Below are 16,255 nucleotides of genomic sequence, written 5' to 3'. Positions count from 1 at the left end.
AGGCTCCGTTACTGCAACCCGGCCAACTAAACCCCACACTGAATGGTTCAGTTTGCTCCATAATCACATGCAGCTTTCTCTGTATGGTAATATAAGCTTATATTTATGCAACACATGTGGTCCATGTTTTCAGAAGATGAAACACAATACCTCAGCAAAACTGTGAATGTATAGTTACAAGCTAATGAGCCACTTGTTGAATATTCCATGCCAATGGAACAAATACACTTTCCAGGCAGGTCATTATTTTCATCTTTGTCATATTTAACATCAAATAATAAAAGAAAATTAATTCTAGTTAGCCACGTGTAGAGACAAAATGGTGTTTTCTCTTCATTATATATAAAAAGGCCTTGTGCTTGTAACAGAGCACAAGCTTCAATAACAAGCCTGATCAGAGATTTGCCGGCATAGTCTCTGGGTAGCCTTCATCTACTATACCCATTCAAAAAACAATGACTGCATCCTTGCTAATATATGCTGAGTATGTAAGTAATTAACCCTCTGAGATATGGCAGAGAAGTTGTCATCAACAGGAAAACCTAACTTGACTAGAAGAGATCCATGCAACTTACATGATCTCTGACAGGTGGGGGGAAACCTCTGCACTTTAGTGAGTGGGATGGATACACACACACACACACACACACACAGAGAGAGAGAGAGAGAGAGAGAGAGAGAGAAAGAAACACTGACACAATACATACTTCTAAAGTATATGCAAAAATGACATTGATAACAATTATCTGAACAAAAACAGGGTGATTTCTCACTCTGAACAATACTGTTCTTATTTCAGGGAACTATCAATAGCAGAAAAAGATATTCAGCTATCATAAGAATTGCTAATGGCAAAAACGAGAGCCTATAGACCAAAAATAAAGATTTTTTAATGAATTCATCAACCATGATGCTAACAAAGGAAATACAACACTGAAGACAGAGATAAAAATATAGAAATAAATAGCAAAAACGGTTATCCCCCAGCCTATAAAAAAATACCTTGCTCTGATATGGAATATTTTTACTCTTTCATTTATTTCTTCATTCAATTTATAACCTGCCTTTCCTCCTTCAGAAGCTCAGAGTAGCAGACACAGCAAAGATAAAACATTGAAAACACAGCTACTAAAAACTGCTTAAAATTTACTAAAACACAGTTAAAACATTTTAAAAACATCGCGGGGGGGGGGGGCTGTTGCAGCCTAAGTATTATGAAACTAAAAAGATTGCAGGCCAGGAAAAGGAACTAAAGAAGACATGTGCAAACAAAATCTCTTCACAAACCTGTTGCTGTGGATACTGCATTCCCCCCATGGAACCTGGAGTCCGGGATTGCATTGCCATTGGAAAGCGCTGTTGTCCTGGAGGTCCATATGACTGCCCTGGATATGGACTGCTTGTCTGAGTCTGGGAGTGAGGGCTGTTGCCCACTGCAAACAACTGAGGCCTTTTCATTACCATTGGATCCATTGGGTTGCCCTATTGATTGAGGGGAAACATAAAATAAATGTATAAATATATCATATGAAGCCTTTGTTTGTGTATTTTCAGCATGTCTTCATTCCGAAATGAAATCTGCTAAATGTCTTTCGACACACACACACACAGAAATGGTAACTTAATTTCAGCCTCTGAAATACAATTCAGAAGAAAATTTAGTCATAAGGTTCCCTTGCCAGATACATAATGGTGAAGCTCTTCAAGTGCACACTTGGCAATGAGAAGAAGCCATTTCCATGCTTGGTTCCTCCCTACTGGATTACGGCCCATATGTTCTAATTGTCCTGCTTTCAGACTCTTTACAGTGTTACAATTTTGCATTCCAAGTCAGTAAGTGAGTCATAAACAGAACTTCACATAAAAAGACTCTTCTGATTATTATTATTTCTTTGCTTGATTTCAAAAAACAATAAACTCTGGACTTATTTTTCTTGGCATTGGATGTACTGCATTTATAGTGCATCATTTCTGATGCTGCTCACGATAACACAAACCCTCTTAAGAAATCATATCTCACAAGCAGTAACTACAGCATCCATTCCTCTACAGGAAAGTCCATTTGTCGGATGTTTGGGGTTTCAAGCTTGACATATATTGAAAGGGAAACTCAAATGCTGAACTCAATTTCTTGAACAGTCCAGAACAAAAAAAAACACAGTTCTTGCACCCAACTCCCTCCCCCAAGTGCCTTAAATACATAGTAAGTTTTGAAAGCAATTTGGTAGTTTAATGCATGACAATATGCGTGGAGAATTATTGAATAACACAATTTTAAAAGTGAGTAGACATGCACTCTAGTGGATTCTGCTCCAATGCCCCAACTTTATAATTTCTATAGCTGGCCTTCCCTCAAGTACCTTTTATTCAATCTTTTTAGTAACAAAGTGCTCAGATTTGAATATGGCACTCCAAGTGGATCACCGTTATGCCCTATGAACAGTTTTAAATGCGAAAATGAATTGAACAGTTGCAGCTGCAAAGTCCTTGCAATACACATAAATATTCATGTACCACGTTTACTGTGTTTTATCAAAGTTGGTGTTTGCAAGCTTATCAGCAACTTTTCAATATTCAATTCTAATTTCTTTCAAACATTATTTTTCTTTGATATATTTACCAAGTGTTGCTCTTATCAGTAATTCCTTTCCATTCTTATTTACCCAATCTTTTTCTCTACATGTTCTAATGGACTCTTTGGTTTCTCTTAGTCTCACATCCATTTCAATGTGTTCTTAACCTGGATATTTATTCCACTTCTTTATTTTGCATTTCACTTCCCCATACCACATAGATTTTATTTATTCCAGTCTCCTTATAAACAATACAGTGGCTTTTACAATTCTTATCCATCTTCTTTGTATCATTGTCTATGTTATGAACTATGTTATGTTAAAATATGTGTCCACCACTCACTTTTGTTTCATTCAAAACACTCAGTGTTGATGTCAGCAGTAGAAAAACTGGAACAGGATGAGGAAAAGTACAAATTCAAGTAGGAGTTTTTCCCTTTCCCCGTCACCATGCATGTGAGAACTACCTGAAGGGTTTTCTTTTCAGCAGCAACCACTAATACATTGTGCCATTAATTTAAGAGGTATCTTTCACTAGGTACATAGAAGTGAGCTTAAATATATACCTTGTACCAGCATTCCATGATATAGTATTATCTCGAGATTGAACAAGTCACAAAACATAGCATACCAATATATTTAACATTAAAGAGTAAAAGGTTCACAAGGACATAAAGTGGAAGTTATTTTACTCTAATCTTTACTTTGAAAAAGGCAATGAGGCTCATCGAGGCAGCAGTCTTGTAGGCATCTGCTAAGGGTACGCACACAAGGTGGAAAAGGGATCCCAAACGCAAGTTTAACACACATCAGTTAACTACAAGCACTAGATATGAAGGCATTTAGGAAGATGGTGATTATGCCCATTATTATTAAATATTTGCACAGATTTGAATTGACAAGGGACTGATATTGCGTTACTCCGAAATGCTTATCAACACACAACCTTTGCTTTTGACCAAGCTGTTGCCAAAGATTCCTACCACTTTATTAAAAGGAGTGTGCTATTCTACTTGTAACACACTCTGGAACTCCAAAATATAGATAGCTAACTATCAGGTACTGACACTGATTATCACTAAGTTTACTTCTCTGGTGTAAGCAGAAAAAAGGGTTCAATTAAAAGAGGTAACCATATGCTTTTTATTGCACGATACCATAAGGAAGCACCTGAAATAAACACATATGTGGAGTTCTCAATTACAGTACCGGGTCAGACGAGACAGATGATAAAAAAGTTTAAACTGTGTGTATGAATGCAATAGTATGGCTTAAACATTAAGATAACTTAAATTACATTATTAATCATTTTTTAAAACTTCAAACTTGCATCCACTTAGACATTTATGAGTCCCAGAGTTGGACAGATACATGTATAACAGGGATGCAGGATTCCACCCTTAAAATTTGTGTTATTGCAATGCAACACAATGTAAGATTATACTAATCCAAACCAAGACACATTTTATGCATATTCATTATTGTAATATTTTGCAAATGGTCCATCACCAATTAAATGCATAAAAAATACAGCAGCAACAATCAGAAAGTGCAGTATTTTTTTGCTCTATAAGACGCACCTTTTCCCTCCTAAAAAGTAAGGGAAAATGTGTGTGTGTCTTATGGAGTGAATGCAGGCTGCGTCGCTAAGCCAGAAGCCAGAAGAGGGAGAGGGAGTACTGTGCAGCGCTCCCACTCGCTGTTCTAGCTTCTGGCTTAGCTGCGCAAAGCCTCCGCAGCGCAGCGGGATGAAGGCACCCCGCTGCCCTGCAGAGGCTTCGCGCAACTCTTGCAGGAGGTGGGGGGAAGGGACAGAGCGTGTGGCTCTTGAGGGACATGGGGGAAGGGACAGAGGGCAGCTTACCCGCACGCAGCCTCTTCCAGGCAGGGGGAGCCTTCATCCCTCTGCCCGGGAGAGGCTTCAGCTGCTATCCCAGAAGCCAGATCCCTCTTGCTGTTCTGGCTTCTGGGATTCAGAATTTTTTTTCTTGTTTTCCTCCCCCCAAAACTGGGTGCGTTTTATTGTCTGGTGTGTCCTATAGAGCGAAAAATACGGTATATTCACAATGTCTTGATCTATTTTATCATTTCTGTAGCTTCACTGATTAGGCTCTTTAATATATAGCATATATAGTCACAGCAGCAGCAAGGGGCCTATGCCATAACACTTCCTCTAGACTCCTCAGAAAACACCATTGTTGGGAGTGGAGGCAGGGCTCATCCAGAGACATTAAACTGAAAACTGTATTTCATGCTTCCTTTTCTCAACCCAAACTACTAGCTTCTAGAAAAGAAACAAATGAACTTTAAAATGCCATCCTCTTTTCTTACACACTAATATATTTATTCTGAGATGGCTTTTAAACTTTTTGAGTTGCAGGATCAGGCATTTGCTATCTCTTTTTTATGCTGTTGGATAAATCTATTGTGACTACAGTACTAAGCAAACAAATCACAACAGAAACAAAAAATAAATCTGTTTTTAATGAACTACATGCAAGTTGACTCTTTGTGGTGCCACTGGAAGTGTAAACAGAAGTTAAAACAATATTTAAACCCAAATACATACATTTATCACACCCAATGGCCAAAACAATATCACAGGCTGAGACAAGCAGGCTGCACAGCTTAATGCTGTTGCCCTTCACATTATTGTTACTATTGTTTTGACAGTAGTAACTGACTTATATTTGGCTTCAATTTTTATTCCTACTCTCTGACCTTCATCAGGTCCTCTGTTTAGCTCTCCCTCCTAGTTTATATTTAATCAAAATTACCTGCCCCTTAATTATCTTGGAGTGACCAAAACATTCTTCAGATTCATGAACTACAGAGATCAATTTCCATGAGCATTTATTTATTTATTTGTTTGTTTGTTTGTTTGTTTGTTTGTTGTTGCTGCTGCTGCTAGGAGTCTTACTGTGGCCTCCATGCTCACAAGAGGGTTTTTTTGAGCCGAAATCTGCCTTTTCGGTGGTAGTGCTAAAGCTGTAGAGCTTCAGACAGCATCCCCATATAGTTTTAGGGGGCTTGTTAAAACATTCCTAATTCAACAGGGTTTTTTGGAACTTAAAACTGTTTTGTTTTGCTGCTTTGTACAGACTGTATTATTTTATGCTACTGACAGCTTTGATTTTTTTAAACCTATTTTGTTTCACAATCCATTTTATTATTGTGCATTTTATTCAAAAGTTGTATAGGTATTTGGGAAAAATGATTAAGAAATATGGGTAACAAAAACCTTATTGCGATCAGAAATGACATGGACACTGTCCATGAGATAAATTCCACTCCTCCGAATTTTTTATTTTAAAGGATAGAATTTTCCCATAATATCTTAAGAGCCAATAAAATTCATCTGTAGAAATCACGGTTGCAAGAAGTCAATTGTCTAAAAACAGCAGAAAGGCAGACTTCCAGTACAGTATGATCACAACTTCACATGTTTAACATGTGCAATTTCAACTTCTACGCAGGAAGACTGGCCAGTTGAACTCACACAAATAAAATGCATGGAAGGCAAAGAGTTTAAAAGCTCTTTTCATGCAGGGCTTTTGTGGAATTGAAAGAGCTTATAAGCTCTCGGTCTTGCTTACTGGGCTGTGGGGTGCTCTTGCAAAGTCCCATGAGAATTCAGTAACCAAGGCAAGGAGCTTCAACGCTCACTGCTTTGCTTGGGGTGTCAAGGCCTGCTTGGCACAAAGCTCTGGGAAGGGAAGGATGCTCGCATGGGACAGTTCCACCAAGGGGGTGTACTTCAAGTATATGTATTTTTGCATATATGCACCATCTCGGGGGGCAGGGGGAGTAACAACTGTACAAGATATGATCATACTGCATTACACTACACTTAATCATGCTTCCTGCTGATTACCAGACGCTGGGGCAAGTGTTAACAAACTGCTATTTCTTTCTGTGCCTGGAGAGGTTCTGAAGTCTTAGCAAAGGGATAAGGGATCTTTTCCAGCTCAATGGCTGTATTGCCTTGTGAGAAACCTTGCATGGGGGGGGGGGACACCACATAGGTAGGTGGGGCAAGAGAAGCATCTCTTTATACTGTAGGCTACATTTCAGGCACACAAAAGTCACGAGGTTAACACATACCATATTTTTTCATGTAGAAGAATTCTTTTTGCTATTAAAAAATTGGGTGAAAATTGGATGTTGTCTTATACACAGATAGTGAATGCAGAGGGGGGACGTGCAATTAATGGCAGCAGTAAGCAGGAGATTGGCAGCGGTGATTGGGCAGGTGATTGGCGGCTGTAACAAGGCGGGCAGGCAATTGGTGGCTGCGGTAAGTGGGCGGGTGGGCTGTAGGTGGCGGCGATTGGGAATTGGCGGCTGCAGCAAGGTGTGTGATTGGCAGTGGCTTTGGCAAGAGATCGGCAGTGGGGGGCAGGCAGGTGAGCAATTGGCGGAGGTGACCTCCCCCACCCCCACAAGCTAAACAACTTAATTTCTTAATTTTGGCTTTAAAAAAATAGGTGTCATCTTATACATGGGGGCATCTTTTACCCGAAAAAATATGGTACTTCTCCAAATAGCTAAGCAAGAGTTATTATCATAGTTGAAGGGCATCTTTCAGCCAAGGAAAACCTGAAGCATATGTAACCTGAAGCGTATGTAACCTGAGGTACCACTGTAATGCAGCTGTGTCAGAACAAGCTCCACCCACGGCAGCAAGAAGTGCCACAGAAAACTAACTGCACTGTTAATAAATTTTGCTGGGGCGGGGGCAGAACCCTAGAATGGGAGGCAACCTTATTGACATTGGCATTCACATTGGGGAAGGGCATGTACAAAAATACATCTATTCTATTTCATATAGTTATATATTAACACAGGAAAAAAATGTATGCTGGTCATATATCCTCCACATTTATGGCAAATTATTAATCAAGTCCCACCTGAAACAATTTGTTAAATTGATTTTAATCACTGGGCCTCTCATGTGAAGCTTTGTATAATCAGCATTTCATTTACAAAATTAATTGCCTGATTGATTCTCAAGAGGCAGTAGCTGTCATTACACTGCTGTCATAACTTTTGAGAAGGGGTGTCACAGCATGGAATTCTGACAGTATGAAAAGCATTGCTATTTAAAACTGAGGGTGGGGGTGAAAATAAATGTAGTGACTTCACCAAGAAGCTTTTCAGCCTAAAATAAAGTTTTTTTGTGTTTTTTTCTTTTAAAAAAAATCCTGACAGTTTTAATACGACTTCTGACTCCCATCTTCCACTCACTGAATTAATTTACAAATATACTATTCAGCATTTCTTACTGAGAATCACTGTCAATTTGAGTCAATTATACCATGGCATTTCTAGATGAATATAACAAGGTTGTTGGTAGATCAGGGGGTCAGCTGCTCAGAGGTTAGTGTTAAGGTTGATTTGCAATTTGTTTGTTTTTAAAGATTTCAGAAAAGCCAACTGACTGAGAAGCTGCTTCATTGTCTTAAAAATACAAGCACAACTCTCCCAGCTTTTCTTTAGGCTTTTATCTGCTATATGTTGTATACAGAGCAGTGGTTTTTCAACCAGTGTGCCGTGGCACCCTGAGGTGCCTTGAATGATGGCCAGGGGTGCTGCAGGCAACACTGGCCTCTGTCCCTCTTTCCTTCCCTCCCTCCCCTGATGCCCTCTCACATCTCTGCCTCCCAAGGGTTTGCACAGCTGTTTGTTGCAACAGCTCTGGCTACAAGCTCCGCAGGCAATTGGTGTCTCTGGGGCTGGGCAGGAGGTGCTTCCCAGGCCCCTGTGGGGCAGTGTGAGGAGGTGCTTCTCTTTGGGGCGGGGGGGCAGGCAGCTTAGAGAACAGGGCAGCAGCTGCGGCAGCCCAGAGGACTCCTAAGGAGAGGGTAGGAGAGAGGAGGCCGAGGGAATACTCCACAAGGGTGTTCAAAGAGGGGTGAGGGGCTGCCAGTTCTGCAGGCGAGGGGTGACAAAATCCCCACAGGGATGCCGCAGAAAGAATGTAGTTGGTCAAGGGAGCCATAGACCCAAAATAGTTGAAAACCTCTGATCTAGAGGGAATTGAGCTCACTTTCTTGAGAGAGACTCAGAAAAAAACAGGTTCCTTGAATCACAGCTGTTGACTACGTGTTCAATAAGCGGTCCCAGACAAAAGGCCCAGAGGCAGCAAACACCATGGGCAGATCCAATGCACATTTAAAGCACAATACTTTCTCAAAGGAATTATGGGAACTGTAGTTTGATACAGGTGTTATGAATTGTAGCTCTGGGGTGGGGAAACTACAGTTCCCAAGATTCTTTGGGGGAAGCTATGTGTTTTCAATGCATGCTATCTGCCCTATTATTTGTCTAGGTCCTGCTGTCTTAAATCAAGGGAAACAATTTTGCTACTTTGTCTCCCTGTTTCCCCAATGCATTGTATCTATTTATATGAAGCAATATTTTAAGACATTTACAGTAACCTTTTTTTTAAAAAAAATGAAAGGGAAGGGCTGGGCTAGGCTGTTCGAGGCCATTAAAGAGGCTCCTTAGTATTTACATCTTCCAACCTTTGCCAAGTATCCCTGACTGATTTTTACATTTCTCAGATGCAGTCTAGCTACTCTACTGAGCAGAAGAAATCTAAACTCCTTGAACGTGCACTATTAGACTGCTAATTAATAACTTCCCCTGAAGCTTCCAAAGGCTTTCTAAGCTCAATGACCAAGAAGTGGTTTGCTAGAGGGAATTTATACATTCTGCCAGACTGCTTGTAGAGCTTGTGATCTCTAGCTGAACCTAGGACCTTGGGAATCAGGGATTTTGGCAGCAATTGTCTACATACTTCATGTACCTGATCCTGTACGTGCATTTTTTAATATTTATTAAAATATCTCATGTGATGACCACGCTTCAAATTGACCTTTCCTTAAAATAAGACTGAATTCCATTGGTCTGAATTGTTCTTTCAACATATGTAATTGGGCCCAAATAGCAAGCCAGTTCTGTCAGAATACTTAGACATAAACAGTAATGGGACTAAACTGGACTGTATCCCTCTTCTCCACCTTAACTGGTTTGTGGGTCACAGCTTTTAATCATGTACTGTTGGCCAGTGAAACTATATAACCAAAACAATCTGCCAGTTCTAAGTTGTTTCAAAAGGGGTATCTATTTTAAATAATTCCAGAAAGCAAAAGCAAAAAATTGAAAACACATATTATTCCCACCACTCACAAAATCAAAAGTAAAAAAGTGGTAGCTATAAGCTAGACTTGAAAAATATTTCCAGTTCCTTAGTAACACTACCAAATTTCTAAACAAAATAACTGCATGGAATGGGGGATAGAGAAAATTAGACAGAGGCATCTAATTTTTAGCACCTAAGCAAGCAGATAATCAAGATTTTCCTAACTTTGGACATGTAGCCATACATGGAAAAGGAGAGATATGACGTACTACTTAAATATTTTCACTGCAGGAGGAAACAACATTAAGAAGCTGATTTACACACATGCTTAAAGAAAGCTTTACAGAAAGCTTCAGCCACACAAGATCTTTCGTATAATGTAACTCACTCCCAAGTATCACTTTACAATTCTGATTAGGTCTTACAAAAATCTTGTTTATTAAATTGCTTTTCTTAGACATGCATAGCTGCTAATTTGTTTCCAACTAAATCATGTATCATCTGGAAAGATTATATTGCAACACTGAAACAACACTCTGGATAATACATTTCATCTGGATTTTAGAATTTGAAAGACTAATACTATACAGTTGTAAATTTCCCTTTAAAAGGAAAAGAGGATGCTTTGTAGCAGTAGAAGTCCAGTGAAAAACAATTACAGTACAGCTTCTTGTGCGTTCAATTCATATATTCAAGAATGTATCACTGAGGATCATTTCAAGGATATGTGAAACCAATGATTCAGCCACAATTACTGCTTTTATAATAATGCACCCAGCAAAGAAGCACCATAGTTCACTGTGCAAATGGTCATACAGAGAAAATAAATAAAAATGCAAACTCAACAGAGCGATTGCTTATTTGATAAATAAACTGTACAGTATTAGAGGATAAATCATACAACAAAAAAATCCTATAAAATATTAGCATCTTCAAACACTACAGCAGTTAGCTACAGCTCAATTTGTTCAGAAACATAAAAATTGTACAGAATTCTGCCGCTGTCCAACCTGCAAAACAGCTTTGGAGCCAGTGGTTTTATCAGATTTCCCAGCCCACCACTTTACCTTCCAAACTGTTTTACAGGGTCCCCCAACTTTCTAAAACAGCTTTTCAGGTGGAGGGGGGAGGAGATCAGAGAAAATTACTTCATCTCCTTCAGCTGGATCAAAAGCTATTCCACTAGTGAGACAACAGCTTTGGATTCTCCCCCCCGCCCCCGTTCACAATTTGAAAAATTCATAATGCATTGCAGATACAACAGTGAAGATGTTTAAAGTGACTGACTGAACTAGTATAATGTCAAATGTTCATATTCCAATTGCTTGGGGAATAAATGTGCAGGATTATTTGCAGTCATTTCCGATGCAAGACGGGGAAATGGCCAAATAAACTAGCATTAAAACCTCACACAGGCACTGGCAACAGCAGAAGGCTATGTGGGGGAGGCTGAGAACTTCAAAAAGATCCCAGGAAGTAAGATAGTTAAGGAGCCAAAAGAACAGCAACAGCAGGAATCTGAAGTTGATACACAAGTGAAAGATTCAGGGATTATGCACTGACAAAAAGGTACACTTCTGCATTCTCATCAAAGCTGTTCTACATGCAAACCTTCCATTTTAAAAATTGAGTATAAAACATATGCAACTTCTATGAAAGTAGGAAATACAGTAAAAAAATATATATTTCCACAAAACTCACTTGGGAGTTCTTAACCTGGTGCAAGACGTCAGCTTGTTGAACCAATTGGGAGCAGTGACCGTAGTGCTATTAAATTAAATATCCATATAAATGGGCAATTGCCCAAAAAATCCAGCATGATCACATTTAATCACAAGAGGAAATCTCCCCCAAATAAGGGGACTTGTGAAATGGAAGTTGAAAGACAAAGTCATAAGGGACAAATCACATCAAAATGTTTGGAAGTTGTTTAAAAACATAATATATCAGTCATAGCTGATAGCTTGATGAAGACAACCCAGGGTGCAGCAGATAAAAAGGCGAATTCCATACTAGGGATCATTATGAAACAATGGAAAATGAAACTGCCAATATCATAGTGCTGTTATACCAATCTATGGTGCACACACCACATTTAGAAGACTGTGTACAGTTCTGGCCTTTTATTGTAGAATTGGAAAATGTTCAGAAAAGGGCAACCAAAATGATCAAGAGGTTGGAGCAACTCCCCTATGAGGAAAGGGTACATGGTATGGATGGAGCTTTTTAGTTTAGAGAAAATGTGACATGATAGAAGTTTATAAAATTATGCATGGCATGGAGAAAGTGGGTAGAGAACAGTTTTTCTCCTTCTCCAATGAAGCTGAATGTAGGAATGTTGAAAGGACTCAGGACAGTCAAAATATTCACACAGTGCATTGTTAAACTCCATAATAAATAATAAACACCCACATAAATGGAGGTGAAGGCCATCAATAGCTACTAACCGTGATAGCTTAGCTCTGCCTCCACAGTCAGAGGCATTTTGCTTCTAAATACCAGTTGCTGGAAACTGTAAGAGGGGACAGTGCTCATGTGATTCAGCCCTCTTGGCAATTTCCTGTAGGCATCTGGTTGGCCACTGAGAAAAGGATGCTGGATTAGATGGTCCACTGGCCTGATCCAGCACATTCATCTTACGTTCTTACAACATAAACTGTGGTCTTTCTTCATTCAGCCATATCTTCTTTGGACTTTAGTTTCCACCTCCTGTAAGATTGCTGAAATAAATACACGTGTGCTCCTTCTGCCATATTCTTTTCACCACAAAACAAAATACGTCCCCCAAAGGATTATTTCACCCTTAACTCATGTAAAATAACCACAATTCCTTTTATGTGTTATTTTACAAAAACTAATTTCCTCTGTTTTTCTTTGGGACACAGACTGCAATCCAAACCCATGAATCAGGAGGGAGCCCCATTTGATTCAATAGGATTTATGTCTGGGTAGACATGGTTACAACTGCAGCCTAAGGCTGCAATCCTAAACACGTTTATTAGGGCATTAAGTCCCATTAAACACAGTGTGACTTACTTCCACATAAACATGAACAGAATTGTTCTGTAATACTAAGAATCATTGAAATCTCACAAAAAATCTAAGGTGTATCACCATAAATAAATTTGAAATTTGATATAAGCAGCTCTCAGAATAATCTAATTAGAACAATGCAAGTAAAGAAAATGTATCTGACCGCAAGAAAATGAAGAACTCAAGGTCTACAAATAACTTTGATTCTGCTCTACACAATGAAACCGTGGGTCTAAAGAAAACACAGTCAAGAAGTGAAGTTAGCCTTCTCATGCTTAGTTTTCCGCTTATACAGAGTATTACCCAGTTAGAATCTGGAAGGAAGCAACTTTTAATCAGGAATGCAATTACTTATTTAATCTGCAATTACCCCCTTAGCAATAACCCACAAGGTTATATAAAATGCACTAGACTGATCAGAATTGTAATAAAATATCTACAGACCCAGAGGAATGGGGGGAAATGGACTGGAAAAAACTGACTGGACACTTGGAGAGTAGGAAGAAATCATCCAAAGGAAAACAACTTGAATGATACTACGCAGGCATTGAAAATGTCATTAAAAACCTAAAACAGATTTCTCCTAAGCAGAAAATATTTTGATAAGCAAAGAAATGGTAGTGGATTGATTCCGCTTCAGTAATGAAGAGGTTTACAAAGCATATCATTCTTTTTATTTTGTAAGCTGTGTTTTGCCTGCTTTTCTTTCTTTGTAAGTGGGGCTGCTTTGCCAGGTTTTTGTGTATTTGAGGAGTAGGTTTTTGCTTGTTTTTAAGAGTTTGCTTCTTTGGGGATGGAGCAATTTGTATTCTCTTATTAGGGTGATTGATTGTGTCTGTGCTTTGTATGTTTTTAGTAGCCGTTTCCTGTGTGTTGTTTGTTTGGGTGCTGTTGGCTTTTTTGTTATTCATCTAATTTAGGGGACATTTTTTGGCAGGTCTTGGGGATGGTGGTTTTCTCCCCCTTCTGTTTTGTTTTTGGGGTGCAGGTGTTTTTCCCTATTTGACCATCATGAGTTTTTCTTTTGTGATGTGCATGACAATTTCATAAATTTCCAAATGCGCCCCCAAGCTTCAAAAGGGGTAGGGATCCCTACAATAAACCATAGTTCACAGAATCATAAGGGTTGGCATTTGGGCCCTGCAGGGTTCTTGTTCCTTTAAGCAGGTCAAATTTCAACTGCTAGTGTGGAAATACAACTAGGGAAAAATATTTATCTGCTGGCATTCTACCTGAAATCTTATTTGTGTGTGGCTCCTGATTTAGATCTATCTTATATGCAAAAGATGATGCAAATTGGCATGACACAAAGCATATGCACATTTTACACACATTTCTGCCCCCTTTTGCAGGTGCATGGAAAGACCCAATCTACATACAGTAGAACCTCTACTTACAACCGCCTCCACTCACAGACATTCCAAGTTGCGACCACGGCAAACCTGGAAGTAACCGGTGGGCTGGCCGCCGCTCGTGCATGCGCAGAAGCAGGCAATCGCCACCCACACCTGCACATAATGGCCTCTCCCAGCGACCCGTTTCGCCATAAGACAGGCCTCTGGAACAGATTGTGGTTGTGAGTAGAGGTTCCACTATACAATGTTCTGGGCCCATAAAATCCTGCTGACAGCCTTCATTCTATTAATAAAGCCACATAACACTGCTGACTCAACACAATCCTAGAATCTATTTCACATATACTACTACCAATCCAGGATTCCCCATCCTAATGCCTGTACAACTTATTGCTGTATATTTGTTGTTGTTGCTGCTGCTTTGTCTGAATGCATTACTTTTGCATTTGTTTGCTTAATTTCAATGTGTGAGTTTCAGCCCCATTTTCATTTTGAATTTTCTACAGTGGTACCGTGGGTTACGAACTTAATTCGTTCTGGAGGTCCGTTCTGAACACGAAACTGTTCTTAACCTGGCACACTTTCACTAATGGGGCCTCCTCCTGCCACTGCGCTGCTGGCGCACAATTGCCATTCTTATCCTGGGGCAAAGTTCTCAACCCAAGGTAAGTATGTGCGGGTTAGCGGAGATTGTAACCCAAAGCGTTTGTAACCACTGTACTCATCTTCTATTGTGCTGTTTTATTTCATCCAGAAAGTTTATCCTCTGAATAACTTCATTTAAGGTACTGAAAAAAATGTTGAAAATACCAGTCTGGGGCTAGAGCCTTGAAGCAACTCACTCAAAACTTCCCTCCTGTTTAATAAAGAACCTGGCTCCTGGTTTAAACCAGTTAGTTAAAACTTGGCTACTAAAATAAGCTAGGATCAAAACCCATCATTTCTTATTTCAATAAACTGTGGCAACCAAGTATAATTAATTTAAACCCGAAGACAAATGCTCTGAACTCCTTCTCCAGCTGCGCCAAAGGAGAGATGAGGGAATCAGCCTAAGTCTCACCTAGCTCAATTCACATATCGCTTAAAGCATGATTCAGCATTATATGCAAAATGGGCAAATAGCCACATATTATTCTTATTCTTTTCTACCTCCATCCATTTGTGCTCCTGCCACTCTTGGCAGCTTCCAGCATATATAAAAACACAGAAAAACATTTAAACTTAGAAAGCTTCCCTATACAGGGCTCTCTTCAGATCTCTCCTAAAAGATATACAATATTTCCTTGACATCTGATGGGAGGGCACTCTACAGGGTGGGCGCCACTACCGAGAAGGACCTCATAATGCTAAACCACAGTTTAATATTAAGTGTGCAAGTCTCAGTGAAGCCTTGGGCTGATGTACTCCTACTATCCTCTCATGGAAGGGAGGAATGTGGGTTTTCTTCACATACACATTTGAATTAACCTATGACTGAAGAAGCGAAAAGTTGTGATGGCAGCTTAGAATGTAAGTCTGAAGATGAAGGCAACTGAATGGACAGAATTTCCTTCTTTAATAAACCCTGGATTGAAGAAAGAGACTCCTAAAAATGATTTAGAAACAAATCAGTTTGGGAATTTAAAGACATATCGGCTTACCATTAACTCATTAAGTTGATGTAGTCTGGGCTTCCAGATGAATCTCCATAAATTTCTACTCTGACCTCAGCTAGTCCACCTGCTAATTAAGCCTCATCATCTGAGCAGACAGACCATCCTCCAAACCACAGTTTGAATGACTTGAACCAAACAACAGGCTTCGACTGTCCCTCCTCCACATGTTGCTTAAGACTGCAATCAAGTCCCACTGAATTCAATAAAAGTTATTTGAAGACACCATTAGGATTGTGCTGTGATACATCACTTCCTGGTCTTATCAACGGCTGCTTGCTATTGCATTCAAACCAGCAAATCAATGATTTGAATGAATCCTTCGAACCAGGATTATGAAACAATATAAAAGTGTGGTTTGCAATCCTGCTTTGGAGGGTTTGCTCAATCCATTATTCAGATGTAATGACAAACAGTAATTTAATTAAACCAGAAAGTAATGCATTAAGCTCTGTGTGTGAGCCAATACAAGCCTATGGCTAGTTTCCTATCATC

General features: G+C 39.4%; 1 protein-coding gene across 15 annotated transcripts in view; it reads right to left on the bottom strand.

The window, feature by feature from the left end:
* Positions 1 to 16,255, bottom strand: part of ARID1B (AT-rich interaction domain 1B) — a 354,961-nt gene that overhangs the window by 318,526 nt on the left and 20,180 nt on the right. For all 15 annotated transcript variants that reach the window (XM_083731947.1, XM_083731959.1, XM_083731961.1 and 12 more), the window contains one exon: positions 1,288 to 1,482. In XM_083731947.1, coding sequence (XP_083588073.1) covers positions 1,288 to 1,482 — 195 coding nt within the window. The remainder of the gene's footprint in view (positions 1 to 1,287; positions 1,483 to 16,255) is intronic.

The sequence above is a fragment of the Podarcis gaigeae genome, assembly GCF_964106915.1.
Source record: "Podarcis gaigeae genome assembly, chromosome: 3".
NCBI classification, from domain to species: domain Eukaryota; kingdom Metazoa; phylum Chordata; class Lepidosauria; order Squamata; family Lacertidae; genus Podarcis; species Podarcis gaigeae.
Note: the sequence above shows the minus strand (reverse complement) of the source record. Positions and strands in the feature narration are given on the sequence as shown.